The sequence below is a fragment of the Laccaria bicolor genome, genomic scaffold (genome assembly GCF_000143565.1).
Source record: "Laccaria bicolor S238N-H82 LACBIscaffold_9 genomic scaffold, whole genome shotgun sequence".
In the NCBI taxonomy this organism is placed as follows: Eukaryota; Fungi; Basidiomycota; class Agaricomycetes; order Agaricales; family Hydnangiaceae; genus Laccaria; species Laccaria bicolor.
In genome coordinates, this window is record NW_001889880.1 from 1,091,342 (window position 1) to 1,115,714 (window position 24,373).

Below are 24,373 nucleotides of genomic sequence, written 5' to 3' on the forward strand. Positions count from 1 at the left end.
TTCAAACAGGCCCGCCAGGTCTCCAGAACCCGTTCTTTTGCATCTTCCGCCGTCTCTCGCAAGGGTATGTTGCCAGCCTGTGTTGAGGACCAACCTTGAATTCCGGATACACCCGCAGACCTCATTCAAGATCTCTATGTCCGCGAAATAAAAGCCTATAAGCCAGCACCTATTGTGAGCGCCAGTTACCGATTTCAAAATTATCAGATCCCTCATGGGATTTATTTTAGCCTAAAGACGCACATGTCGGTGTTGTGAAGCAGTACTCGCTACCACCAACACCCAAGGCTCCCGCTCCCCCTGCAGACCTTGCATCCGAGCTTTCTGCGTATGACGCCACGGAGCCCACTGTTGTGGTCGAGACGAAGGCGACTGAATCGTCGGAGGGCGCTGGAGAGGGTGGCGCTGACGCATACCTGGCCTTCCTCGAACGGGACCTTCCAAAGGTTGAACACCATCACTAGAGTACGCTTGTTCATGCTGTAGAATAAATGCAAGTGCATCCGCGTCGCCACCAACATGTTGACATAAAACCCTTAGAACGCGGTCACAACAACTTAATCCGCGAGTGGTGTGGATGTATGAGTGCTAAGATACATATTATTCATGCTATTGCATAATGCCTAGTGGGGATGGTGGAATAAGTATGTGCAATGATAGATAGTGAAAAGATGCGGGGGGAAAAGCGAAAACAGCGTTCTATGAGAAGAAGTATGGCGAGGACTTGATCTCTTGCACTCTAAAGGTGCCCTTCTCAGGTAAAGGAGGTAGCAGGTCCACGACGTCAACAAATTTGCCCAACAATTCTCTCGTCGCCTGGGCTTCCCTAGCCATATTTGCCGCGACAGCCTTCTTGCGTTTCCCCTCCCACTCGTCGTCAATAGAATCGTCTTCCTCGTCCAATTGCTCTAAAAATGCTTGATCCAGTGTGGGATCGCCTTCAGTGCCAATAGGTTGTTCGCCGATGGCGGAGCTACCTGTCTCCGACACCTCGACGATAGCAGCGATGGATTCCAAGGATTTGGCTTGTTCAGGTGTAGCAACAATTCGGACTCCAGATTCTGAAAGCATCTTGACCAAATTACCACCCTTGTTTTGAAGGTGGATGAGGGGCAGCTTGAAACCTTTGAATCTTTCTTTGAACTGTTGGGGCAAGTGAGATATTATATCAACGCAGAGTTAAACACATAAACGGACCTCTTCATGGAGTTTACCCAAAACATCCGAAGAATGAAGCAAAATGAAAGTATCGCGAATAACTTCAGCCATTGAGTCAATGGTAGAGGCATGCGTCCAGTAGGAATCGTGAACGGAAGCAAAAGTCAATCCTCGGCTCTAGAAACAAAGTCAGTGTCATGATTCGCTAGGTACTCTGAGCTGGATACGCACATGGCACTCGAGCGCAGTCAACATCATATGCGTAGCATCCAAACTATGAATAAAATTTGGCGGGAACGCTGAAGCTTGCTTCAACGAGTTGACTGTAAACAATCTGTCAGCGTCCTCCCAAAACCAAAATCGAAATCATAAACAAACCTTCAGCAGGGGATGATGGGTCAGAGATAAACACTGACTGAACAGCGGTCATAACTTGTTTCCTTGCGTGCTTCCTATATGGCTGAATTATTGGAAGTTGCAGGGGCGTCGTCCAAACTACAGATGTCATTTGCTCCTTCTTAAATCGGCTCATGGCCACCGCTGGCCGGCCTCTCTTTTTAGGAGCTGCAATGGCGTCGATAAATCGATCAGGCGCGATTGACTTGGAGATGAGACGAGCGCAGAGATTCAGCCAGTTCTGAATATGTTTGGCACCCGTGAATGTGTCTCCGATACAAGTAAGGACCTAACAGAGAGCCTTAAGATGAGAGGAACAAAAAAAGGAATACACAAAATCTTTGGCACCTTTTTGGCGAGGTAGGAAGCAGCAGTCCAGCAGAGCTCATCAGGAATGTCGTGTCTGTCTTTCAGCTGCTTTTCGATTTGTTCACGTGCGCCCACAAACGTTACACCGTACACAGTCGTCATGACCTATTAGTATCCCACACATGAGCATAAACGAGCACCAACGGGGGAGATAAAGGAGCTCACAGTTTGCTTGACCACCTTTCGTGTAATCTTGCCCTGAAGAAGTTTGGCCATTTCAAGACCATTCGCAGCATCGGCCTCAATCTGCTGATCAACGAGGCGCCCGACATAGGAATACACGTCTGATGGCCGATCACCAGCAGCGAGATTGACCTGTTTAGCACCGACGGCGTCGCCTCCGAGGGCTGCATAATGTTGCAAACCATTACATGTACCATCCTGATGCACAGGCAGAGTCGACATGTAGGCGAGGGGATCCTCAGACTGTAACGCCGCGTGGAGCTCCATACATGCTGCCAAGACTTGCCAGGGATCGTCACCTTTTGTCCACCAACGTTTTCCCTAAATATCAAATGTGAGCATTACCAGGACGTGTGCGTAAAGAAAGACGACAAACATCCAAGGGGTTGGTAGCACTATCAGCGATGTCATCCAGACGCTCCATGACCCAGTCAGCACGCTCCTGGAAACTGGCCTTGTCATAACCATACAAGTTGGCCAAATGAATTTTCAACCACCAAAGGCCCCTCTCACCGAGAGGTTTCGCGTCGGCGAACAACAGCAGGCCACGACATAGATCATCGCCAATGTGACTGAGATGAGGGGGGATAGGGTATGCACGCCCACGGAAGTCTAAATTGTGGGGCATGTACAATTCATCATGAAGGAACTGGAATTGCAAGGATCAGTGGTCTGTGTGCAAAGTATGTAGAAACGAGACTGACCGCGCGAGCAATCTCAATTTTATAATTGACGTTACATCGCTCCGAGTGGTTGTTGGCCTTGCCTTGAGTGTATGACTTTTGACGTTGGAGGTGGACGCTTCTAGCTTGAAGATCCTTCTCATAGTTTTCAGGAATTTCTGGAGCCGGCTGGTCGTATACAGCGGGGGGGATCTTGCCCATCCTCTCACCAGAGTTCCACACCTTCAAGACCACCTCATACACATTTTTGTTGATCCTCCAGGGAGTGGAACCCAAAACGTCCAGCCCGGCCAAGACAAGTTCCATTTTTCCATCATCGATGGCTTTTTGGAGATAGGTCTCCTGCTCTATAGATTCCTTAAACCGCATGACGGAAGCTAGACGGAAGTCATGAAAGGGCTCCAAAATTAAAGCAATGAAATTGCTTACTTTTATTGTATAAATAACCACCTTGCCTGATGTGCATCCATGGTTTGGGTGGGACGAGCATCGGTAGGTGACGGGGATGAATAGTCTCCCTTAATCTATCTGTCGAGAGGCGTTCTGCCACTGCTGGGTTCAGCTTAAGGATGCCGAGCTTTGTCCCGCGTACGTATTCGTAGGCATGATAGAAGGCTGGCTGATCTTCTGTCACACTGCAGAAGAAATGAACATTGCAACAAAAATATCTAATGAAAAACCACCGTACCTCTTTCCAGTAACTTGGTCGTCCCTTTGACGTCGAACATATGCGACGTCCATTAGACACTCCACCAAAATTCCACCAATCTTGGATCTGACTGCTTGGCTCCAGGGCGTGGTCCAGGCCTCGCCATCCTGCATGTGCCTTGCAGCTGCCATTCTCCGTTTTTGTAGATTACTATAACCGAGGACCGAGAAGAAATTGGTCGAGTGGCCCGTCATGGTGGGGATAGCAATATCATTGGTGCGACACATCTGTGCCTTGTATTCCATTTCAACAGCCTTCCCGATGGCAATCAAAGCTCTGGTGGTCTTCATTCCATGGTTGACACCTCCAGAACCTTGTAAACGCATCAACTCCAGAATTGTTATATAAGACAACCGGTCCGCTTTCACAAGTGCGAGGTAAGGGGAGAGTAACTGCGTAGTCTGGTCATGCCTGTTTAACATTTTGGCCTCGAATGCAGCGATGAGCTTGATCTCCGATTCCAGCCGTGATTTGAGATTCTGGTGCCACTGCCACATCCACGACTGTAAAGTTGAATCCTTGAGGCGATTTTCAGCGTTGATGCCCAGACTTTCGAGGTATTCATGTTCTTCTTTCATCCTTTCACGGGCAATCTCGTACACGGAGGTTTCAAGGTGTTTCTGGCGAGCTCCAACATCTTCAGGGAGAACACGTCGCGCATATGCGATATGGGCAAGATGGTTACGAAGAAGTTTGATGTTGAACGGGATTTCTGCTGGTAATTCGACGCCCTGTTCGATTTCTTCGGGTGACAGTGCCTGAATAAAATAAGGAACCGAGTTATAATGAGAAATAGAAATTTTAATACCTTGCGACGCAACACGGGTGTTACTTCATCATCAGTGGTGGATTCCTCCCCGGCCGCAATCGCTTGCGCACGACTGAGCTCTGTCACAATTGCAACTTTATCCAAATAAATTGCCGCCTGGGACAGGGACATGAGAATTGTCGATGCGAGGTCAGAAGACGCGATGGTCCTGTCAGCAACGACATCGACGACGGAAACCTCTTTGTTCAACATATGTTCGAGAAGTTGGATAGGGTGTAAAGCAAGTTTTGACTGGACGGGATTTGAAGAGCTGGAATTGTACCTAAGTACGTTCGGTTAGACATTGGGTACAGGTCAAGAGAGCGGTCACGAACTTGTGCCAGGTTTGTAGCATGAGGGCAAAAGTGCCAGCATTTGGGGACATTTGCTCGCTCCCGTTCTCCATGTCAGTGTACAGTTTCCATAGTTCGTCGACCCAGTAGGCCGTCTGCTGCGCATCCTTTTCCGCCATAGCCATGTAACTCTCCATTACAAGGTTGTACATGCTCACGTGCAAGATAGCTGATCCTTTTTTTGTGCGTAGACGGTCGAATATGAGTTTTGCGCGTGGGACATCGTAAAGGTTATGGAGACATGCGTCCATTACAGCTGCCTGGTCTTGAGTTGCAGAATCTGTGAACCAGCGTTCGCGATCGTTCAGAGGGACATCACTTGGGAGAGGCGTTGGGAGGATGGTGTATGGTATCTTTCGACCGAGAAAATCTTCTAGAAGATGGGAAGACGAAGAAGCAGCCGAGTCCTGATCATGTAGGACATTTTGAGGGGGAGGAAAGAAAGCTGGGAAATCTGTGCGAGGAAGATGTGCTGTCGCAGCCGCTGGAGCGTTAAGCTTTTTGGAAGGAGAGGAATACAGGCGTGCTGGACGTGGGAGGCCTTGACGAGACGACAATAAAGTCGTCTCTAGTCGACGGGCTGTTCTTGGGATCATCGTGGTCGGAAACAAACAGTAACTGGTTACTGCAGCAACACTTGTTTCTGCAAAATTTCGGATTCCCCACTTACTCTCACGTGACCGATGCCTTTTTCTTTCATCTCCAAAGTCATGTCTCTTGCATGAACCATTGTGTTCGATCTATATCTCCACGCTTACTAGGCAAACCCAAATCGCATAAAATGACAAGCCCATCGCCAAACGGTTACAAAGGTTGGTCTCGTGAAGAGTTGATAGAAAGAATTACTTTGCTAGAGAGCAAGAAGGATCGTCCGGTTGTACAACCTGTCATACAACCGAAACTGTTCAGTTTCTCCAGCCATCCTCGCAGGAAGATTGCCCTCAAATTTTCTTACTCTGGCTGGGAGTACGGAGGGCTGGCATTTCAGCTGGGACCTACGCCTCTGCCCACCGTTGAAGGCGTCCTCTTTGATGCTCTGGCGAAGGCTCGATTGATTGATCAGGAGGCAGGATTTGAAGGTTGTGGTTGGGAGAAATGTGGGCGTACAGATCGGGGCGTCAGTGCCGCCGGTCAGGTTGTTTCATTGTGGGTGAGAAGCGCTTTGCCTGCGGAACACAATGACAACCTAGAGTTGGCCGAAACTTCTGTGCCTCCTATATCTGCACCCTCGCAAGACCAGGCTCCGACCTCAGAGTACCAAATCACGGATGCGGAAGATGATTTTGGTTCATTGGATATCTCTAGTATACCCTCTCTATCCGAGGCCACAACCTCGAAACCGACGTTTGAACACGACTATCTATCTATCCTGAACCGGCTTCTTCCAGACACGATTCGAGTTTTGGCATGGTCTCCAGTTGCTCCCAAATTCTCTGCCAGATTCTCATGCCTTTATCGACATTACAAGTATTTCTTCTCTCCACTAGGATTGGATATACCTCGCATGCAGCAAGCTGCTTTACGATTGGTTGGAGATCACGACTTCCGCAATCTCTGCAAACTCGACCCCCAAAAACAAATAACGATCTTTCGGAGGAAGGTCATTACGGCCGAGATTGAACCTCTGTCCCTTGCTGAGAACGGAGAGGGCGTCTATGTATTTAACCTGGTTGGGACTGCTTTTCTTTATCATCAGGTCCGCCATATCATGGCAATCCTATTCCTAGTCGGGACAGGCCTCGAACCTCCATCGGTGGTGTCCTCACTATTGAACGTCGAAGCAGGGGTCGAACCAACAAAAGACGGAGATTCACCTTACGAAGTAGTTGACCGCAAACCCGAATACCAAATGGCAGATGCACTCCCACTGATGTTATGGGAATGCGGATACCCCGAAACGGAAGTGAGCTGGAGAACAACAGGAAAACCGGACGATGATGGTTCAGCTCAAGGCGGCACTTTATATCACCAGATGCAGTCCATTCACTCCAGATCACAGATATACACCACATTGAACCAGCACTTCTTCGCTGCGGCGTCGATACACCACCCGCCTCCACCATCTCTATTTCCTGTATCTAACGTCGAACTCCTTCCACGTGAAGCGATGAATATCCCGCTTGGTGGTGGGACGTTCAAGCGGAGCAATAATTATACACCCTTGTTGAAGAGGAATAGATTGGATACGGTTGAGGTTATGAACGAGCGATGGAGGACCGGCAAGGGATTTAGAAGGGATGAGAGACGGAAAGCAGCTGAGGGCGGCCCTGTTCCGGACGACGACGAAGATGAGTGAGAGGAAATCTCAACTCCTCCTCCGTCGTGATCATGTTGTGACATCTGATGCATGTATACTATCCTGAAGCTGCAACATCCACTGTTGCCGATTGAGTGCTGGCTTCCTTAAATTACCAGCTGCGTCGTTGTGTCAATTCAAGACGCTGACCAGCGCACACACCAGAAACTCTGAAAATTATACAGACCTTCTTTAGCCAGGGCAAGTCGCGCTGCACTTTCTTTCAGTGGATTAGGAAGAACAGCCGAGGACTTGCAGCATGTGCTTCTAGCAAAGTACAAGCTCCAATTTGACAAAATTGCCATTTTGTAACGGCAACATAAACATACCGACGGGTATCCTCATGAACGCGTCCGCAACGCGTCACGGTGGGCATCCTGTTGCACTTTGGTTGCATCAGTCGAGATCAGCATCAGATGCATACCGTGATGAGGTCAGCGGCGCCGACATGAAAACCCCTGTATTTTTTTTTCTATCTGCCGTTTGCACATGGCGAATACGAGGAACATACGTCTCGCGAGGTGCGGTGGTGATGCGAGTCGTCGTTACGGTGGGGGGCCGGGATGAATAGATTCGGGCATACAATGTCATTGCGACCTTTTGGTCTTTCGGCGACGGAGAAGACTTCATAAAATTTCGAGCGCTCTGAAAGGAACAATGAATTCTGAAGTCACTGTTTCCCAACTGTAATCAGGTCGGCAACCGTGAGGTCGAAGATGTTCCTGGTGCCTGTCTCGAAAATTATAAGGGCGCTCTCCTTCAGACTTGAGTGAATGGTTAGAAAAACAAGAAGGGGTTAAATTTGCTCAGCGCTTGCTCATAGCATTATCTGGTACCCTGAAAGATTGATGTTTGAGATTGGTGACCAGTCAACTGCGCCAAATGGAAAGAAAATCTGTTTCGACGTCCCTTCGAATTATATCATGTAGATCTGAGAGAGAGCGGCTGAGAGCGGCCGCCAAAGTGGCTCGCGAGTTGCTATGCAACCGAGTGTGATGTCGTTGTGGTCAGTTGCTTATAAGAAAGGCGACCAACTGTATTGTTCCTACTTTACACTTTCTCTCATTTCTCTCTTTCCACCTTGCTTTGCTTCTGCTCAGGCCGCCTAGTGCGTGCTCCCAACTCTACGATCGCCGACAGACACTGGTGTCCTTTTCTCTTCGGAGCACTTTGACAGTCTCAAGCCCTCAACGCACCCCATTCATTTCATTTGTATCATATTTCAGGATTTTATACCATGTTCTCAAGAAGCTTTCACGTCGCCCTCTTGTCTCTTTCCTTGTCTTTTGTCGCCCATGGTGCGCCACACCATATAGTTGGACACAATCAGCAATGTCCGGTGAGCATCCACCCAGCCCTGATACTACAAGAATCTTTGCTTATAACCAAATCCTAGTCTGTGAGCACAGTCGTTCGAACTGTTACAGTTACCGCTGGTGCAACCGCACCCACTGTAGTTAACAATGGCGGCGGAAAGGGAAATCAAGGTGAGGAGTTTTAGCAAACTTCATGTCGCAATCTAATCGTGTGACCTGAAGCGTCCTCTTCCGCGGCTGTAGTGAAAACCACCACCGCTGATAAAGGAGCTACAACTACCGCTAAAGCCACGACCACAGCAAAAGAGAGTAAAACCACTGCCAAAGGGAATACTACCACTGCCAAAGGGAATACTACCACTGCCAAAGGGAATGCTACAACTACCGCTAAAGCCACGACCACAGCAAATGGGAATACAACCACCGCGAAAGGGAATACAACCACTGCCAAAGGGAATACAACCACCGCCCAAAGCTCTTCAGCCGCGGCCACAGCTAGTGCGGCACCAGGTGGAGGTGGCAACCCTCAAACATCCTTGAGTACGTCAAGTAATCTTCTGACGATAAAGTATATCTGATCGCCTCATTTGTTTATAGCCATCGACCCTCGAGTCCTGGCCAAAGGATTTGAGAATGACGGCCAAGATGTTCCTGCTGCCGGGCAAGTGAGGTCCTTGACATCTAGCAACAACTTCATCAACTTTTGTCTGAGCATCCCCAACTTGCCCATCACCAACGGCAAGCAAATCACAACTGGCTCCTGCAATCCTGCTCCCATCGGTGCCATTCCCTCCGTAGACAACATGCCCTCTTCCAAGTTCTCCTTCCCCCAGAACTTTGGGACTCTGAAAGCCAATACGGCTTTCACGGTCGAGATGCAGATCAAGAACATGCAAACTGGTTTCTTTGTCAACGCGCAAGCGAACTACTTTGCCGCACCCCAGCAACTCAACGGACAAGGTCAAATCCAAGGTCACTCGCACGTCGTTATCGAGCAGCTCACTTCACTCGACCAAACCACTCCCACTGATCCCAAGAAGTTCGCTTTCTTCAAGGGCTTGAATGCTGCCGCTGTGGGTGGTAAACTCACTGCCGATGTCACCAACGGTCTTCCCGCAGGCTTTTATAAGCTCTCTTCCATCAATACAGCTTCCAACCATCAGCCTGTTATCGCCCCCGTCGCTCAGCACGGTTCTCTCGATGATTCCATTTATGTGCGTTCCCCTTGCGAATCTTCTTACTACTATTAACCCCCGCTCTTCTGTTTAGTTCACTGTCACAGCTGATGGCCGTCAACTCGCTAGTGACACCAACACGCCTGATGTCCCTCCTGCGCTTTCTAGCTCTGCTGCTTCAAGCTCAGCGGCAACAACAGCTAGCTCAACCTCGGCGTCGGAAGCTGCTGCTACAACCCCAGCCACAGACGCTAGCACGAAAAGCTCAGCAACAAAAGCAGCTAGCTCGACCTCGGCGTCGGAAGTTGCTTCAAGCTCAGCGACAACGGCAGTTAGCTCGACTTCGGCGTCGGAAGCTGCTGCTACAACCCCAGCCAGAGGCGCTAGCGCGAAAAGCGGGAAAAAGCGAATGGTTTATTAACTCCCTGTAAAGATGTAGATCCCAGCGATCTCTGTCTAACGCTCTCATTCACTTATTTCACTTGGGCGGCATATCATTATGCATTTGAGACTTGGCTGACGAAATCAGTTATTTCTTTCATTTTTTGGGCACCTGTATTATAGTCTTTCGGCGTTGTAGTTCCTTTTCACACCAGCACGCACGCCCCAGAGCATTGCAATGGATTTGGAATTGTGTGATCGACTTGTGACGTCCTTACATATAATTTGTGTAGAGAACGATCATGTCAACATCACACCTCGAAGCAAGTGGACCGAACAACGACGCCGGAACGATTGTGAATGGTTTTAAAGGTCTTCCCAAAGAACGTCTGGGCTGACCCCGCGCTTGCTCCATGCTAGAAATCCCTGCTCGAATACCTTGATCTGTCGCAACTCGAATGTTTGAACGAATCATCAAGCCATAAGTTCGAGTCTATTGTTTCAGGCAAGGCGAAGAACACATCGGGTAACAACTATCTATTGAGCGATGCGGATGAGCAGCTACTCTTGACTATTCCTGTGAGTGCTCAGATTGCATATGCATATATACTTGATCTAATCACGCTTGCACAGTTCAATCAATCCGTTCGCGTTCGCAGCATCGCGATCCAATCCTCGTCAATTGACCACGCGCCCAAGACGATCAAGCTTCTCGTTAACAGGCCGTCTTTAGGGTTCGACGACGTAGAGGACGCCGATGAACCTGAAGTAGCGCAGGTTTTGGACATATCGAAGCAGGACGTGCAGCAGGGGACACCGATCAATGTGAGATATGTGCGTTTTCAAGCAGTGAATAGTTTGCATGTGCGTTTGTGATTTTTTGGGTTGTACCCCGCTGGTTGAAGCTGAAGGTTTATTGGTTGATTGGGATTCAGATTTTTGTCTCTGCGAATCATGGAGGGCAAGACGAGACGAGGATCGATAGTATTGATGTCTTTGGGTTGCCGGTGGAGTGAGTGCTTTTCGTTGCGGGTCGCAGTATCTTTACTAACAGAGTCTTTTGAAGGACGACGAAAAGTTTGAGTGGTCTCAAGCAGCCGGAAGGCATTTGAAAATTATAACAACGCAATGTGCATATTGGTATCGGGGTTCCTTTAGATTTTGGATGTAGATCAGTTATACCTCCACCCTGTTAAAAACGCTGACAACATTTGGGACATGGTTCACTCGAGATTGATTGGGATTGAACTCAGTTGAGATGAATTTACTCCCTGCCTCGGGGTGCGAAGCTAGTTCTGGTTCTGATGGACCGCTTCCTGCTTCCGTTTTGCATTTCGACAAGAAATGGAGGCAAGGCTGATAAAATATGTCTTGGGCGAAACAAGCATTCCGAGATTAGAAGTAGCGATTGAGTAGAAACTTGAGAATTGATTGTAAGAAATAAAGTGTTTGCATACTAATTTCCTCTTCAACAAACTCCCAACATTAATATGCAGGTACGAGTCGACCAGGCCTGGCGTGGCTGCAATGTGCGTTGGCCAAGAATTATATCCTAAAGCCATCTTGTCAAGTGTAGCTCCATCTGTCCCCTTTGACGCGACTCTCTACAAGAGGTCATGTCAAGTCTGGGGATGAAAATCAGAATCGAATATTATATGATTAGACAAAAATACTTGCCATGGGTATCTCTTTCAGGATTTACGGGGTAGCACCGGTACACCACCACCGAAACCGAAGGACGAAGACAAACCGCCGAAGGCAGCTTCGTAATTCTTGGCAGAAGAGCCGAAGGATGGTGGGTGAGAGGGGTATAGTTGAGGAGCTTTCGATGATTTGTGCGATTTCTGTGGCATCGCGGCGACACCACCGGCAAAGCCGTAAGACGACATCAGACTGCTGAGGGCAGCGTCGTAGTTCCTCCCATTAGAAGGGGTGTTATGATGCAAAAGCAAAGAAGTAGTAGACGAGTTCATGGCGAGAATGGTATGAGGCAGATTGCGTTGTGTCGAAGAAAGTTCTTGTGGTTGATACTATGTTTTTTGGTGGTAAGTATTCCATGCTCTTATATGTTTTTTCTGAGTCATGAAAGTCTTGGGAAGATGACTGCGTAGAAAGCGCAAAAGCGCAGGTGCGCGGTACCGCAGCGAACCGTAGGACCAGAATATGACATGGCAATTGCAAAAAAACTTTGTTTGGACTGCAAATTTCAAATGGTATTTGCAAGTGTAGACGTGACTCGACTCGCGCAGCTGCGCGACACCGCCTCACGTGTGCAACTCTCATGAGTCTACTGCGATCTACTGGGGTCCGCAATCCACCATCACGACGCGTATTGTTTTCGAGAAATGCTGCAAGATGGGTCAAGTCACTATTATACGTCGACCCCGCCGTTGCTGTTGTCACAAAACCTCATGGCCTCGTCTGTCAGTTGATACATCGCCAACTGCCCGCTGTACGCCCTACAACTCCCTTCCATCATGCATTCTGACATTCAATCATTAGGGTCGGGTGAATCACTTCAATGTTATGATGCAAGGTCAGTCTTGAAAAATTCCATAATTATTGACTTGAAATTTACGCGTGTAAAGACTTGAAGGCTCATTTGTCGCTGGAGACTTTTCCATATCCAGTTCATCGACTCGATAAGGTTTGTGGACTTGTATTCGTATCATTACTTGTTGTTACAACAATTTAGAGCACAACCGGAGCTTTTCTTCTCGCTCTTACGGAATCCTCTGCCCGTCAACTCTCTCAGCAATTCCAGAAGAGAACAGTTCAAAAAACATACCTAGCTCTAGTTCGAGGGGGAGAAAAATCATTTCCAGAGAAATTTGGTGAAATTCGCACCACTCTCAATAAAGTCGATGGATATCCGGAAGTCGACCTAAGTTCCCAGGGCCAACCTTGTGCGACGGACTGGAAGCTCTTAGCCTCATCTGCAAGTTGTCTAGTCTTCGTTTTCTTTATTTTCCGCTGACTTTTTTTCTTTTTCTTCTTCTCTTTTTTTTTTTCAGCCGATCGCGCCGATTTCACTACTTGAACTCAACCTTCTGACTGGTTACAAACATCAACTTCGTGTCCACTTGGCGAAATGTTTGCATGGTTCGTCCAAATTCAAATTCTCTTCAAACTACGCCCCTCAGCTGTTTTCAGCCCCAATACTTGGCGACGCTCAATATTCCAAGAAACCTCTGTCGTCTGCAATCACCGATGTAGTTAAGATACCTGAAGACCGCATCTTTCTGCATGCCTCGGAAATATCTTTCTTGGTTTGTCCAAATCACTTTCCTACCATTACCTTGTTTGATCAAAATTTCAGAAATATAAGTCCTCTGGACCACACAAGCAATTTCGTCTCGCTGTACGCGCCCCTCTTCCTCGAGAGTTTTTGAAGCTTTGTAAGGACCTCAAGATCCCGTTACGCACTGCGGACATTCTGGGCGGCCTGGCGATCGACGGGGAGCCCATGAAAGAAGATGCTATTGACGAAGTAAACGGGCGCTGGGTACACGGGATTACTCCTACACAAAAAAAGGCAATAAGTTACCTGGAAAATCACACGTCACAAACGTGACCTATATACGAGGCCAACAACGATCGAAACAACGCTTGGAAAGTCCAAGTCAAGAAAAACTATCCTACAAATAAATAATTGTCCTTGTCGTCTATCGTCAATGACCTGCTGGGGTCTGCGTCTGTGCTTGTGAATTCTTGATGGACGCGCCTAGGACTTGGCCAAGGCCAACTGCGATGGCACCAATGGCGTGAGCCGCTCCCGACGCCAACACCGCACCACCTGCGCCAGCACTGATGGCGGGAATGGCGGGGAGAGATCCAGCAGTGATAAGGATAGCGCTCAAGACGCTCATTGCTTTGGGATGTTCGCTGGTGATGTAGTCCAGCGCCGTGCAGGCGTTCAACAGCCACACTGGCGCGTTGGCGATTGTTGTGACGGCTGTAGAGGGCTAATCAGAAGACGATCGTTTGAAGGCAGGAATGGGGACTCACCGACTTCGTCTGTTGTCTGTGACCTTTGAGGCGTGGTTGGCCTTGAGATGTTACTATGAGAGGTGGTTGTCACAACCGCGGATGTGGATTTGGACTTCTGGTGTCCAGGTCTTTCAGGCGTTTCATCCTTTGATCCGGAAACTGATGGGCGGCGAGCGGGCCAGAAGGATGTCGACGATGACGCGTCTACTGTTGCGGCTCTGTCACGCATTGAAGGGCGGGAAACCACCTCGAATTGCTCGCTCCCACACGGTTCTTCGACCGGCTTCTTGTTGAAGAAAAACATGGAGTTGGATCGTGTGGGCGGTGTTCGTTCCGGAGACTCATCAGTGGTGGCAGGAGTGGTCTTGTCATCTTCCTTGTCCTTCTTCCTCATGAACCAAAGTCCAGAGGACTTGCCCTGGACTTTTATGGTCTCCGTTGCGTCCTTGTCAATTCCCCCTGGTTGGTCGGCTCGTTAAGCTCTCTGGTGACGACGGTCAAGAATCCAAAACCACTCACAACCCATATTCTGCATTGCAACCTTGAACTTCTTCCATGTCCAGCGATATTTCCCCCCATGCACTTTAACGATAATCTGTTTCAGCTCATGGAGCCTATCCGCCCGTCACACATCAGCAAGTTCAAAAGTCAGCAAGGAACATAATGTGACCCACCTGGCTTTCGCTTTTGGTCCCATGAAATGCTGCGCGACTTTGTACCAGTATTCCTCCGGCACCCCTCGCTCGATGCACCCCGCCTTTATTTGGTCCAGCCACTCGTCGACGGGCAGGTCTTTCTTTGGGTTTCCGCTGAATATTGGGCCGTTCGTCCACTCTGCGAAGATGGGCGTCAAATCGAATGGCTTTATCTTGAATGCGTCGAGCATTGTGAAAATGTGTGAGTGAGCGAAGGAAAGTGAGTGGGTTAGTGAGATGCTTAGGTCGTGAGGTACCCTTTAGTTGCCAGGGGATGTATATACGTCAAGCCTCGTTGTGAATGTGTGTTGATGATGGCTATGCCTTTGCCGCGGCGCGACGCGTTTGAGGGATCGTTGAAAATTTCCAACGACATGCAACGTGAAGAACATGCTGCATATCGTACTTGTTGATCAATAGGTTTCGAGCATCGAAGTTCGAGTCGAAAAGAGCAAAATTCATTTTCAGTGCTCGGTTGTAATTAGGATGTACAGAACGCTAATTATGGCCCGCAGGTTGCCCATCGATTCACTGTAAGATACATTCGAGGGTATAACCCCAGATCAGGAGCATTTAGGGCATCCTCTAAATTCGAACCCGAGGTTAAGGCTCAATTTGGGGTTGAAACCTCCTTCCACACGCTCACCGGGCACGGATCAGTCGCTGTGGAGCCGGATAATTAGCCCCGGACTGTATCGTAAGAAACGAGTGCTTACTCTGTAGCCACCCATCCATACGCCACGCGATCATAAACCACCTCTCTTGCCTCATTGTCTTCATCACAGCCTTGCTCATCAACCACCTGACTTCTTGCTTCGTAAAGTCGACATGATCCTGCGACGTCATAACATAGAAGGATCCTTTCAACGGGCCTTGCGCGCCACCATCGATGATGGATGGTAATTTGCGAAGAAAATTTTCCGGGGTATGTTCTCGGAGCACCTCTATGGATCTATAGAACAAGAGAGCCGTGACGGCGTCGTTGCCAGGAAGATGGAACAGCTGCACATTGGGTACGACTTTTGCTTCATACAAGCCAATAGCATCAGGCGTCGAGGCAAGGTTGGGAGGGATTTGCACTGCAAACGGTAGCCCTTGGTGTGAGAGAGCCAGGATGGCTTCGAGCTCAGCAAACCATGGGTCTAGACGTAAGCGATGTAGGGGAACTTTGGCGCGTATGTCAGATATCGGCCGAGGGAGGAAACCTTTGTACGTTGCGATATCAGCGTTGAGTGTATTATTGAGTATGCTGTTGACAAAATCCGACAACCAATGTGCGGGGTAACCGATGTTTCTAAGTTGAACAAGAAGGTTGACAAAAGCAACGAGGTTGTTGGGCAACTTTATCAATTTGGGACGCGGCCTTGACTCGCCTGGGGAGATGATAGAAAGCAGAATCCTCGATAGCCAACTATGAAGACTGTCTCGGTTCGCTAGAGAAGACAAAGGTCTCGGAAGCGTGGCTGGAGAGAGCGTAAGGATGTCATGCACGGCTTTCGCGTTGATAGTGCGAATCCCAAGATATCGTTCGAGATCTTTGGGCAAAAGTAATGTATAGCTTGAATGTCGTAAGACGCAAAAATCATAGAGTAGTCAAGAGAACATACTTGTAGCAGAATTCGTCGTCGTCGTTCCATATTGGGGAGTTGAAGAGACAGTTGGAGGTAGCTGCTGCATCCATATTTTGCTGAAGGGCAGGAAGGACATAGATGGCGGTATTCAAAGTGCCATGTGTGTAGTCGCTGCAAGAAATGAGAAATGGGAAACGGACAGAAACAGGCGCGACTCACGGAATGTTGCTCAGCCAGATCCGGGTGAACTGTTTTGTGAAGTGCGAAGGTCGTGTGTCGGTCCCAAGTCGAATCTTGGAAAGCTCCTGATTAATCTCTCCAACAATGAATTCCACCTGGATTGATCCCTTCAACAATTTGATGGCGTCCACCACCGCGTCGAAGAAAGAAGAGATATGTGCAAATGCTGGACAGTGTTTCTTGGAAGCAGTGTCTTTAATAACAACGCCGTGATCCTTGTTGAACCTGGCTATCTGCTGCACTACGAGGAACGCGTCTATCTCCATAAACATGTTCCCATCTTGTGTTCCATCCTTCATAAAGGTAAGGATAAATATATCCATAGAGAGAAAAGGGCATGAGACGTACCAGAATTGTCGTATTTGGCTTCCATGATTGGTTAACAATCTTTGCTACCTGTTGGTGAAAATGAATCAAAACTGGAAACCGCCGGTTCCAGCAAACCCTACCTCTCTCGCTTGCTCTTCTGTGGCCCACTCGTCGTTCAGCTTTTCAAAGCCAGGATGCCTATCAATAAGCCCCGTAGGAGGTACGTAAACCTTCGTCGTCTTGAACCACGAGGATTCTTCCTCCAAACCCCATTCTGCGTTGTTGTCAAACTTGCGACTAACCATCTTTGCCGCTAACGCTTGCTTAATGGTTTTGACCACCTCCCGAATCTTAGCAGCGCTCGCCCCTGGAATGTTTCCCACTAGCAAGCGCAATTCCCTGTCACCGAGCTTATCAAGGGCTCGCGCAGCATTGGCATGCTCCTCCATATACATCCCAGGCATCACCTTCTGGAGCTTCTCGGAGCTGGTTTCATGTTTCAGGTCGGAGATGAATCTGGTTGTGGTAAATTTAACAAAGATCCAGTGATCCAAAGCTCGGAGGATGGGTGAGATGGAACTGATGTCGACATGCATCCAGGATGGCAACCGTGGCGGGGTTTGGAGGAGGCGAACCTTGAGATCTTTCACGGTGTCCATATACCTAGCGGTGCCCAGTCAAAGAAGGAGACAACGAAGGTGGATTGTGGTACCTTGTATAACAGTAATCCGGCATGGCCCAGCCGATAGAAACATACATGAGAGTCGCCCGTATTTCAAGACGAGTGACTTGGTCCATCTCGCCTTCAACCAGACTGTCGATGAGCATGAAAAAAATGAGATCTCTAGCGATGGTGGCGAAATGAACGTCAAGGAGGGTTATATGAGCTCTCATTTCCTTTTTCCGCACAGCGTCCATTTTTGCGTGAGCTTTGCTCAAACCTATGATGGAACCGAATGCGTGGCGGCCTACACACCCGTTGAGTCAATCATTGGATGGTGCAAAGTAACGACGTACCATCGCCAACACCCGCGATTAGGAATGCGAGCTGAGATAATTGGCCTGTTGACATTGAACGCAACTTGATGGGGTCACGTTTGACCGGGCCCCAGTCGTCGGCGAGCGAGACGACCTCGTCAGTGCCAAACTGTCGTCTGTCGTCAAAGATAACCTGAAACCTAAAATTAAATTATCTTACCACGAAATAAGTTACCCTTGGATCACTTGAAACTGATTTTCAGATTGTAGGCGAAGTCGAGATATAGCGGCACTTACGGAGTCCCTTTATAAATAGGTAGCCGAGACAGCCTCAACTTCGCGTCATGGGACAGCCTGTCGCGATCGTCAAGCGTTGCGCGAATGCTTCTCCAGACCTGACAAGCTTGGGCATTGTCCGGGGGAAAGGAGTCAGTCAAGGACACCTCCTCCAAGTTATTGGTATTGGACTGCATTTCTCGTGCCAACGATGGACTAATGGAGCCATCGCGTACGCCATGGCTCAGGGTTTTTGCAAGACGCGTCGAGAGTTTGATAGATAGTGCAGGGTCCAGGCTTAGGGCAGCTGAACGCAGGATCGCGTCCAAAGTGGAGCGGTAATCCCCTAATTCATATAGGGCAGCGCTGAGGTTGGAAGGATAAAGAGGGTTGGAGAGATCTAGTTTTTCCGCCTAGTAGCCCATAGTAGGTGACGCGAAATTTCGAATAGAGCTGGACAACATACCTCTGCATAATGCTTCACCGATCTAGCATCGCGTAAAAAAATTACAGCAGTCAAAGATCAGGCGACCTACTCTTCGAGTTGACCATCCTTAAAGCACTGGTTGCCTTTATCCTTTGCCTTTAGAGCTTTCTCCGCCGACATGATGGTCACGAAGGAAGAAAACTGAGAATGATAATGATATGGAACATCGTCGACTCCAATTCATTTGCAAAATTACACAGGCCTATTACCCCTTTTTTCATTCAAGTACAAAAGCCTGCTGGCCTTCTTGAACAGTCTTCGGTTTCCAACTACCCAGTTCCTTCTTCACCGTCCCCAGTGAGCTCGCGTTGGATTTAGCAGAGGGGATAATTCTTGAAGAATTCGTCTTTCGCCATTCCCAAGAACCTTGAGCAGCGTGACCGCGTGACAGTTCTAACTCACAAACAACTGGACTTCAATGGATCCAAAAGCTGCAAAGTACCCGTTTCCTTACATATCTTGTGCAGCTACGAAACTGAAACTCTTTATTATAGAAAACGAAAGCTCACAGATAAAGCTATTCCCAATGTCATACTACAAAACCCTGACTTCGCCGAGGATTCGCGTATGTACCAGGATTTGGTGGAAACGGAGCGGAAGCTAGACTGGACGATGATGAGGAAGAAGGTCGAAGTCCAGGACGCGCTCGCAAGGAACCCTACCGTATGTGATTCCTTTTCTACGATGCAAGTATGCGCAATTGAGTTTGTCATTTGCTTTAGACGACGCGGACGTTGAGACTCTTCCTCAGTCATACGGTTTCTGGGCAGCTGTGGCAGACTGGAGGTGGGGGAGCGGACGAGACCCCATTGGCAAACTTTGAAACGGGAGAGGGGATCCCAGCATGGGCGTTTAAGATTGAAGGAAGGGTGTTAGAGGTGAGTTTCGCCTCGGAATGATACCGTTATGGGCGTCCCTCTTGTGTATGAAAAACGCGTCTTGCTATTCGACTTGCGTACTCTTTGACACTCACTAACCAATAATTTTAAGGTTCCAAATCAAAGACACCGGGATCGTTTTCCTCAGCGCAAATTCTCTACCCTTATAAAACGCATGGTCGTCGAGCTTGACCGGGATCCAACGCTATACCCAGATGGTAACATTGTCGAGGTACATCTTATTTTTTATCTTGTATGCCCCGCGCATCTCAGACTGTCTTTCTTTCCGATGATAGTGGCCCAGAGCTCCTGGAGCGCACAATCCTGCCATGGACGGTTTCACGATAAGACGGACAGGGGACCAGCCAACCAAGATTCGCGTAGTGATGTATCTGGAGCATTTTCCAGAACAGTACAAGGTAGTGCCAGAGTTGGGTGAGTTTCTCAATCACTGTGATGTTTGTTCTATAGTAATTGAGTTCGCATAGGTAACATTTTGGGGATTAAGGAAGATAGCAGAATAGGTGTTATCCAGACGTTCTGGAATTATATCAAGCTTCAAGGTTTACAAGATAAGGTGGATAGGAGACTGGTTCGAGCGGACGACAAGCTTCGACAGGTGCGTTTGTCCTGCTACTTGTACCCGTCCACTCACCTATGAGGATGACATGTGAAGATATTCGGCACAGATACCATACCTTTCCAAAAGATCCCAGACCTTGTTAATCGCTACCTAGTTGCTCCTGACCCCGTCGTCCTGCATTACATGGTAAATCCATCATTACCGCCCCCAGACCGGCCGTCAGCATACGACGTTGAAGTGAAGATGGAGGACACGGCGTTGAGGAGCCGGATGGCCGTTATGGTGCAATCGAATAAGGAGAGTTCACAGGCTCTGTCGAAATTGGATGAGGAGGTATGGACTTGTTATCCCATCCAAGTCGGGTCTGATCTGATGCATGTTTGAAGTGCGCCATGCTAGCTCAGTCGTTGCATAATTCACACATCAAGCGGACATTCCTTCAATCTTTTGCGCAGGACCCAGCGCTGTTCATTCAGACGTGGCTGGAATCTCAGTCGCGAGATTTGGAGAACATAATTGGCAGTGGGCCAACAGAAGGACTGACGGTCAGGCAGGAAGAACTCAAGAGGAGCGAGTTCTTCCAACTGCCGTGGGTGGAGGAGGTAAGTGTATCAGTAATATTTCTTAGAATTTTGGTTTATGTTCTCCGTAGGCTGTTGCCATTCAGGAGGGTATGCGATTGGCTGCAAAGGGCATGGCATGAGTGCCTCGTACCTATCATGTGAACACTGTTTCTGTTTTTTACAATAGCACTCGGCGCTATAGTACTTATGAACAAAAACACGTCTGCTATACGTCTGCTACGGTGTTCTTTCCCAGCGTATACGCATTCAAAGTAAGCTCGATTGGCTTGAGGTTTGTTTTATGTTTTTTCGAGGAAAGGGAGCTCCCTCGCCGCTGCCTAGCGACCCTTCATCATCTTCCTCCTCGCCTCCTGCTGCCAGTACCTCTACCTCTACCTCTACCATTACCTCCACCCCTCAAAGTACTTCTGGAAACCCTTCAGCATCATTACCAACCCCCACCCCATCTTCTCCCAATCCATTCATTCAACAACCCCCAACGCACGTCCAATCCCCCACTCTCACCCACCACCTTAACATGAACAAGCATAACCATGCCCACACCAGTATTTATCCGCCCCGGCCTCGTTACGCGGTCATTAGGGTCCGCGTTGGCCCGGTCCTCCTCTGCTTGGCTCGCCCGCGGGCCAGCAAGAGGGTCTACGACCTCTTCGTCGAATCTGGCAGCTGGATCGCCGAACCGTACGCCCCCTGGCGAGCTCTTCGCCGCCGTTGGAGGCAATTGATTTGCGAGGGTTCAGTCGCCTGTGCAGAGGGTTCCGTCGCCTGTTCCTATTCATAGGGTACAGTCGCCCGCGTCCGTGCAGAGGGTACCGTCGCCTCTCCAACTGCCTGTGCAGATTCAGCCACCCATGGCGGTTCAGGTCCCATCTCCTATGCAAGGCCTGGACATGCCCCTTCCGTTTGATGGCGGGTATCACGCTGTTGAGAATTATCAGCAGCATCAGCATGGGGAGGGGTTGTTTACGTCGGCGATCAACAGATGGGGCAATCGGTGCAGATGGGGGAGCGACAGTCGATGGGCCAGCAGCAGCGGGAAATGGAGGGTTATCAACGGGAGTATCAACAACAGCAGCAGCAGCAGCAGGGGCAACAATACCAGCAGCAACAGATACAGCTGCCGCTCCGTGAGCTCCCGCAGGTGCAGCTTCACACGCAAGTTCAGTTGCACGAGGTCTCACAGCAGTTGCACAAGCACCCGCACCACGAACATCAGCAAGTCCAGCTACACGAAAACCCACAACCCCCTTTTCTTTTTTCCCCCAGCTCACAACGGTACCTCTCAGCGCATGCACTAAGTCCTTTTCCCATCACTTCGACCACAACCTCGGCCCAGCTGACGTCTTTGACGTCCAAAGCTGAGTCTCTGCACGGAGCAGACGTCCGTACCCTCCAAACGTCCTCTTGTCAAACTCTTCCGCCTATAGCTTCGTGTCGAAGATAATCCAGTCTGGTACTTTATCTCAAGCATACACCCTTTACCACTGACTGAATTTCTCCAGGGAGACACTGACAAGCCTCTTTGTGCATGCGCCTCCAACCACCTTCAAGTCTTGCAAACGCACTCGGCCATGAAATCCGTCATCGTGCGGGAAACTACGGCCCTCGCTCTGCGACCCTCTCGCAGCTGTGGCCCGTCTTCAACGCCAGCGAACAAACACATTTGATTCAACGATTCGGAACCTACAAAGCTAAAGCCCGCCAGCTCTGGTACCGACAAGAAGCTAGGAGGAGGGAACGCCCACGCACGACACTACGCTACGATCACGTTCAACCAGATCTTCCTGCCTCCGGGATGTCGTCAAGTCGCCCTCAAGCTTATCGACGTATACTTCGAGTTGTTTAAAGAACGGTTGGGTGGAGGTGCTGGTGGAAGCGATGACGTTAGGGACGCCGATGAGGGGGCCACCAACAACAAGGAGTTCAAGACGGACAATGCACTGCAGGTTCGAATTTGTCCGTCAGCCTCTAGTCTGAATTAAAACACACGAAATTTGTATATTGCTAAGGTAGACGACTTTCATAATCGTCAAACGTCACGTGCTCGATGTGACATCCACTAAAACGGGTAATATTAAACACAAATCCATTTTATGTATGATTCTAGGGGTCCTATTGCACCATAAGGACCTAGCTTTTGTGAATAAATGTATTGGACACGTGAATCAGTAAAAAATTTGGAGAAAAGTCCAATTTTGGTAGACGAGATAGAAAAATACGGTAACATCACTGGCAATTTGTGGTAAACAACCAATTAAGCTCGCGTCGCGTCTCCGAAAGCATTGCTATCCACCTCATCCACACCTCATGCCTAAGAGGAGGAGAGCTGCACTTGCAAGTGCACAGAATGGGTTGAAATCCGGGGTACGACGATTCATGGATGCGTATGAAAGAGGTTTGAATGGCCGGCAAGCGGCGTGGGCAGCGCGAAAGTACAAGGGGCATCGCGTTCTGCCAGCAGAAATTATGAGGGAGCTGGGAAAGAAGGGTATCGTTTAAACCCACATTATTGTCCTTCTTTGTTCCCATGTCGCGCAACGTTTATCCTACTTATCTCCTACTCTGATCCGGTGCTGTTATAAGTGTCACTTTTAAAAATGCATAGGCTCAGTCAGTTTTGTTCCAAATCACTCGGTTTTTTGCACAGGGCTCGACATTAAGTAAATCTATCGAAACTAGGTCTGTATTACATTCAGAATCGAGTAGGAAGAGCTGAAATCGTTTCTCCGTCGTTTTATTACCGGATTTGATCAAGGATGTAACAGTAAAGTAACGGCACGTGACGTTTGACGATTATGAAAGTCGTCTACCTTATATAAATTTCTCTCGGATGATACGAAGTGTCCTACGTCTCCCCCCGTCTCACACATGTGATGTGCTGGCAATCACCGGCGACCCATATATGGTAATCCTCTGACTTAGGGCAATGGCACATTGCCCTAAGTCGGCTCGAGAACGCGCGGTAGCGCGTTCTCGAGCACCTAACCTACCCTAACCATCTAACCTAACCACCTAACCTAACCACCTAACCTGACCACCTAACCTAACAACCTAACCTTACCAAGAACGCGCTACCGCGCGGAGAGAAAAATAACCCTATCCCTAACCATGAACCCCAGTGAAAATTGACCCTGTGCAGATCGGGTTTCTCCGGATCAAATCGATATATTTGCCAATTTCCGGCCATCTCCCCTGTTCAGATCGGGCTCCACCGATCCATTTGGCCATTTTTTAGGGTCGATTTTCACTGGGCATGAACCCTAACAACTAACCTAACAAGAACGTGCTACCGCGCGGAGAGAAAAATATCCCCCATCCCCATCCCTAACCTTAACTCTAACCAACCACTAACCTAACCTCACTAATTGTTTGATTCATAAAAAAAGAAATGGAGCGTAGAGAATTGAACCCATGACAGCTTGGTAAAAGTTACAAATTCATTGTAATTAACCACTCCACCAAACAGGCATTTATTTTCTTTGTTCCTCATGCACTATATTATAGTGTACCTTCCCACAGCCTATCATCTTTCCTTTTAAGGAATGTGAGACGGGGGGAGAGCTGTGCCATTTGATGATACTGATAGCTTCTGCTCAAAAGCATTTGCACACATATTCCGAGGATAGGAGAGAAGATCACAAGTCTCACTCACCCACAGTCAACACAAGCGCACTTGACCTTGAACTATGTCGAAGCGACTCTCAGAGTCAGAAGCTCATGGTCCACACCCCAAGAAACAGCTTCTGTCCTCTGATGACGCTGCCAGGCGCGATGACTCGGACGAAGGCTTATTTTTTCAGTCACTGTGATCCCTATTCAACCAGTCTGAAATAATAGGGGAACTTAACAACAAGGATGCGGCATTCATTCTCAAAACGATCATGGAGGGAAGAAGTGAAGATTTCAGCCACAATTTTCAGGACAGCAAAGAACTTGAGAATGTGGTCTCTGCACA

The 24,373-nt window shown here is 48.8% G+C and overlaps 11 protein-coding genes across 11 annotated transcripts; 6 read left to right on the plus strand and 5 right to left on the minus strand.

Moving 5' to 3' along the window:
- Nucleotides 1-117: 117 nt before the first annotated feature.
- LACBIDRAFT_234095 (uncharacterized protein) lies at nt 118-464 on the plus strand (the record flags this gene model as incomplete). Its single annotated transcript, XM_001879756.1, has 2 exons — nt 118-174; nt 231-464. Coding segments are annotated over 2 exons (291 nt in total), but the record flags the coding sequence as incomplete, so codon positions are not given.
- Nucleotides 465-699: 235 nt separating this feature from the next.
- Nucleotides 700-4,124, minus strand: LACBIDRAFT_248757 (uncharacterized protein; the record flags this gene model as incomplete). Its single annotated transcript, XM_001880006.1, has 11 exons — nt 700-826; nt 872-1,143; nt 1,198-1,335; nt 1,390-1,481; nt 1,537-1,843; nt 1,903-2,028; nt 2,089-2,427; nt 2,483-2,755; nt 2,811-3,166; nt 3,219-3,424; nt 3,478-4,124. Coding segments are annotated over 11 exons (2,883 nt in total), but the record flags the coding sequence as incomplete, so codon positions are not given.
- Nucleotides 4,125-5,440: 1,316 nt separating this feature from the next.
- Nucleotides 5,441-7,064, plus strand: LACBIDRAFT_184424 (uncharacterized protein; the record flags this gene model as incomplete). Its single annotated transcript, XM_001879757.1, has 2 exons — nt 5,441-5,809; nt 5,984-7,064. 2 exons carry the CDS (start codon nt 5,441-5,443, stop codon nt 6,953-6,955), a joined length of 1,341 nt encoding a protein of 446 aa, XP_001879792.1. The 3' UTR covers nt 6,956-7,064.
- Nucleotides 7,065-8,192: 1,128 nt separating this feature from the next.
- LACBIDRAFT_319046 (uncharacterized protein) lies at nt 8,193-9,867 on the plus strand (the record flags this gene model as incomplete). The annotated part of the gene is made up of 5 exons (XM_001879758.1): nt 8,193-8,294; nt 8,352-8,442; nt 8,494-8,811; nt 8,869-9,485; nt 9,541-9,867. The coding sequence occupies 5 exons, from the start codon at nt 8,193-8,195 to the stop codon at nt 9,865-9,867; spliced, it is 1,455 nt and encodes a 484-aa protein (XP_001879793.1).
- A 262-nt stretch (nt 9,868-10,129) lies between these two features.
- LACBIDRAFT_319047 (uncharacterized protein) lies at nt 10,130-10,939 on the plus strand (the record flags this gene model as incomplete). Its single annotated transcript, XM_001879759.1, has 5 exons — nt 10,130-10,183; nt 10,248-10,406; nt 10,461-10,691; nt 10,763-10,839; nt 10,894-10,939. The coding sequence occupies 5 exons, from the start codon at nt 10,130-10,132 to the stop codon at nt 10,937-10,939; spliced, it is 567 nt and encodes a 188-aa protein (XP_001879794.1).
- A 278-nt stretch (nt 10,940-11,217) lies between these two features.
- Nucleotides 11,218-11,800, minus strand: LACBIDRAFT_319049 (uncharacterized protein; the record flags this gene model as incomplete). Its single annotated transcript, XM_001880007.1, has 2 exons — nt 11,218-11,452; nt 11,505-11,800. The coding sequence occupies one exon, from the start codon at nt 11,798-11,800 to the stop codon at nt 11,519-11,521; it is 282 nt and encodes a 93-aa protein (XP_001880042.1). The 3' UTR covers nt 11,218-11,452; nt 11,505-11,518.
- A 308-nt stretch (nt 11,801-12,108) lies between these two features.
- Nucleotides 12,109-13,401, plus strand: LACBIDRAFT_319050 (uncharacterized protein; the record flags this gene model as incomplete). Its single annotated transcript, XM_001879760.1, has 7 exons — nt 12,109-12,279; nt 12,330-12,363; nt 12,416-12,474; nt 12,523-12,765; nt 12,842-12,929; nt 12,981-13,096; nt 13,147-13,401. 7 exons carry the CDS (start codon nt 12,109-12,111, stop codon nt 13,399-13,401), a joined length of 966 nt encoding a protein of 321 aa, XP_001879795.1.
- Nucleotides 13,402-13,498: 97 nt separating this feature from the next.
- On the minus strand, nt 13,499-14,703 carry LACBIDRAFT_326235 (uncharacterized protein; the record flags this gene model as incomplete). Its single annotated transcript, XM_001880008.1, has 4 exons — nt 13,499-13,782; nt 13,836-14,276; nt 14,337-14,431; nt 14,492-14,703. 4 exons carry the CDS (start codon nt 14,701-14,703, stop codon nt 13,499-13,501), a joined length of 1,032 nt encoding a protein of 343 aa, XP_001880043.1.
- Nucleotides 14,704-14,976: 273 nt separating this feature from the next.
- Nucleotides 14,977-18,493, minus strand: LACBIDRAFT_326236 (uncharacterized protein; the record flags this gene model as incomplete). Its single annotated transcript, XM_001880009.1, has 11 exons — nt 14,977-15,043; nt 15,159-16,070; nt 16,120-16,254; nt 16,303-16,616; nt 16,672-16,719; nt 16,773-17,295; nt 17,390-17,600; nt 17,650-17,810; nt 17,908-18,299; nt 18,353-18,374; nt 18,423-18,493. 11 exons carry the CDS (start codon nt 18,491-18,493, stop codon nt 14,977-14,979), a joined length of 2,856 nt encoding a protein of 951 aa, XP_001880044.1.
- Nucleotides 18,494-18,931: 438 nt separating this feature from the next.
- On the plus strand, nt 18,932-21,709 carry CHC16201 (SWI/SNF complex protein). The gene is made up of 8 exons (XM_001879761.1): nt 18,932-19,036; nt 19,096-19,251; nt 19,364-19,483; nt 19,548-19,686; nt 19,740-19,870; nt 19,928-20,167; nt 20,221-20,436; nt 20,487-21,709. Exons 1-8 carry the CDS (start codon nt 18,941-18,943, stop codon nt 20,535-20,537), a joined length of 1,149 nt encoding a protein of 382 aa, XP_001879796.1. The 5' UTR covers nt 18,932-18,940; the 3' UTR covers nt 20,538-21,709.
- A 433-nt stretch (nt 21,710-22,142) lies between these two features.
- On the minus strand, nt 22,143-23,288 carry LACBIDRAFT_319057 (uncharacterized protein; the record flags this gene model as incomplete). The annotated part of the gene is made up of 2 exons (XM_001880010.1): nt 22,143-22,358; nt 23,229-23,288. 2 exons carry the CDS (start codon nt 23,286-23,288, stop codon nt 22,143-22,145), a joined length of 276 nt encoding a protein of 91 aa, XP_001880045.1.
- Nucleotides 23,289-24,373: the final 1,085 nt, after the last annotated feature.

Excerpts from the sequence above, each read along its gene's own strand:
- CHC16201 (XM_001879761.1), top strand. The coding sequence starts at position 18,941 with ATGTACCAGGATTTGGTGGAAACGGAGCGGAAGCTAGACTGGACGATG. Across the intron at positions 19,037-19,095 it reads CGCTCGCAAGGAACCCTACC|ACGACGCGGACGTTGAGACT; the intron begins GTATGTGATTCC and ends CATTTGCTTTAG. Across the intron at positions 20,168-20,220 it reads TGTCGAAATTGGATGAGGAG|TGCGCCATGCTAGCTCAGTC; the intron begins GTATGGACTTGT and ends GCATGTTTGAAG.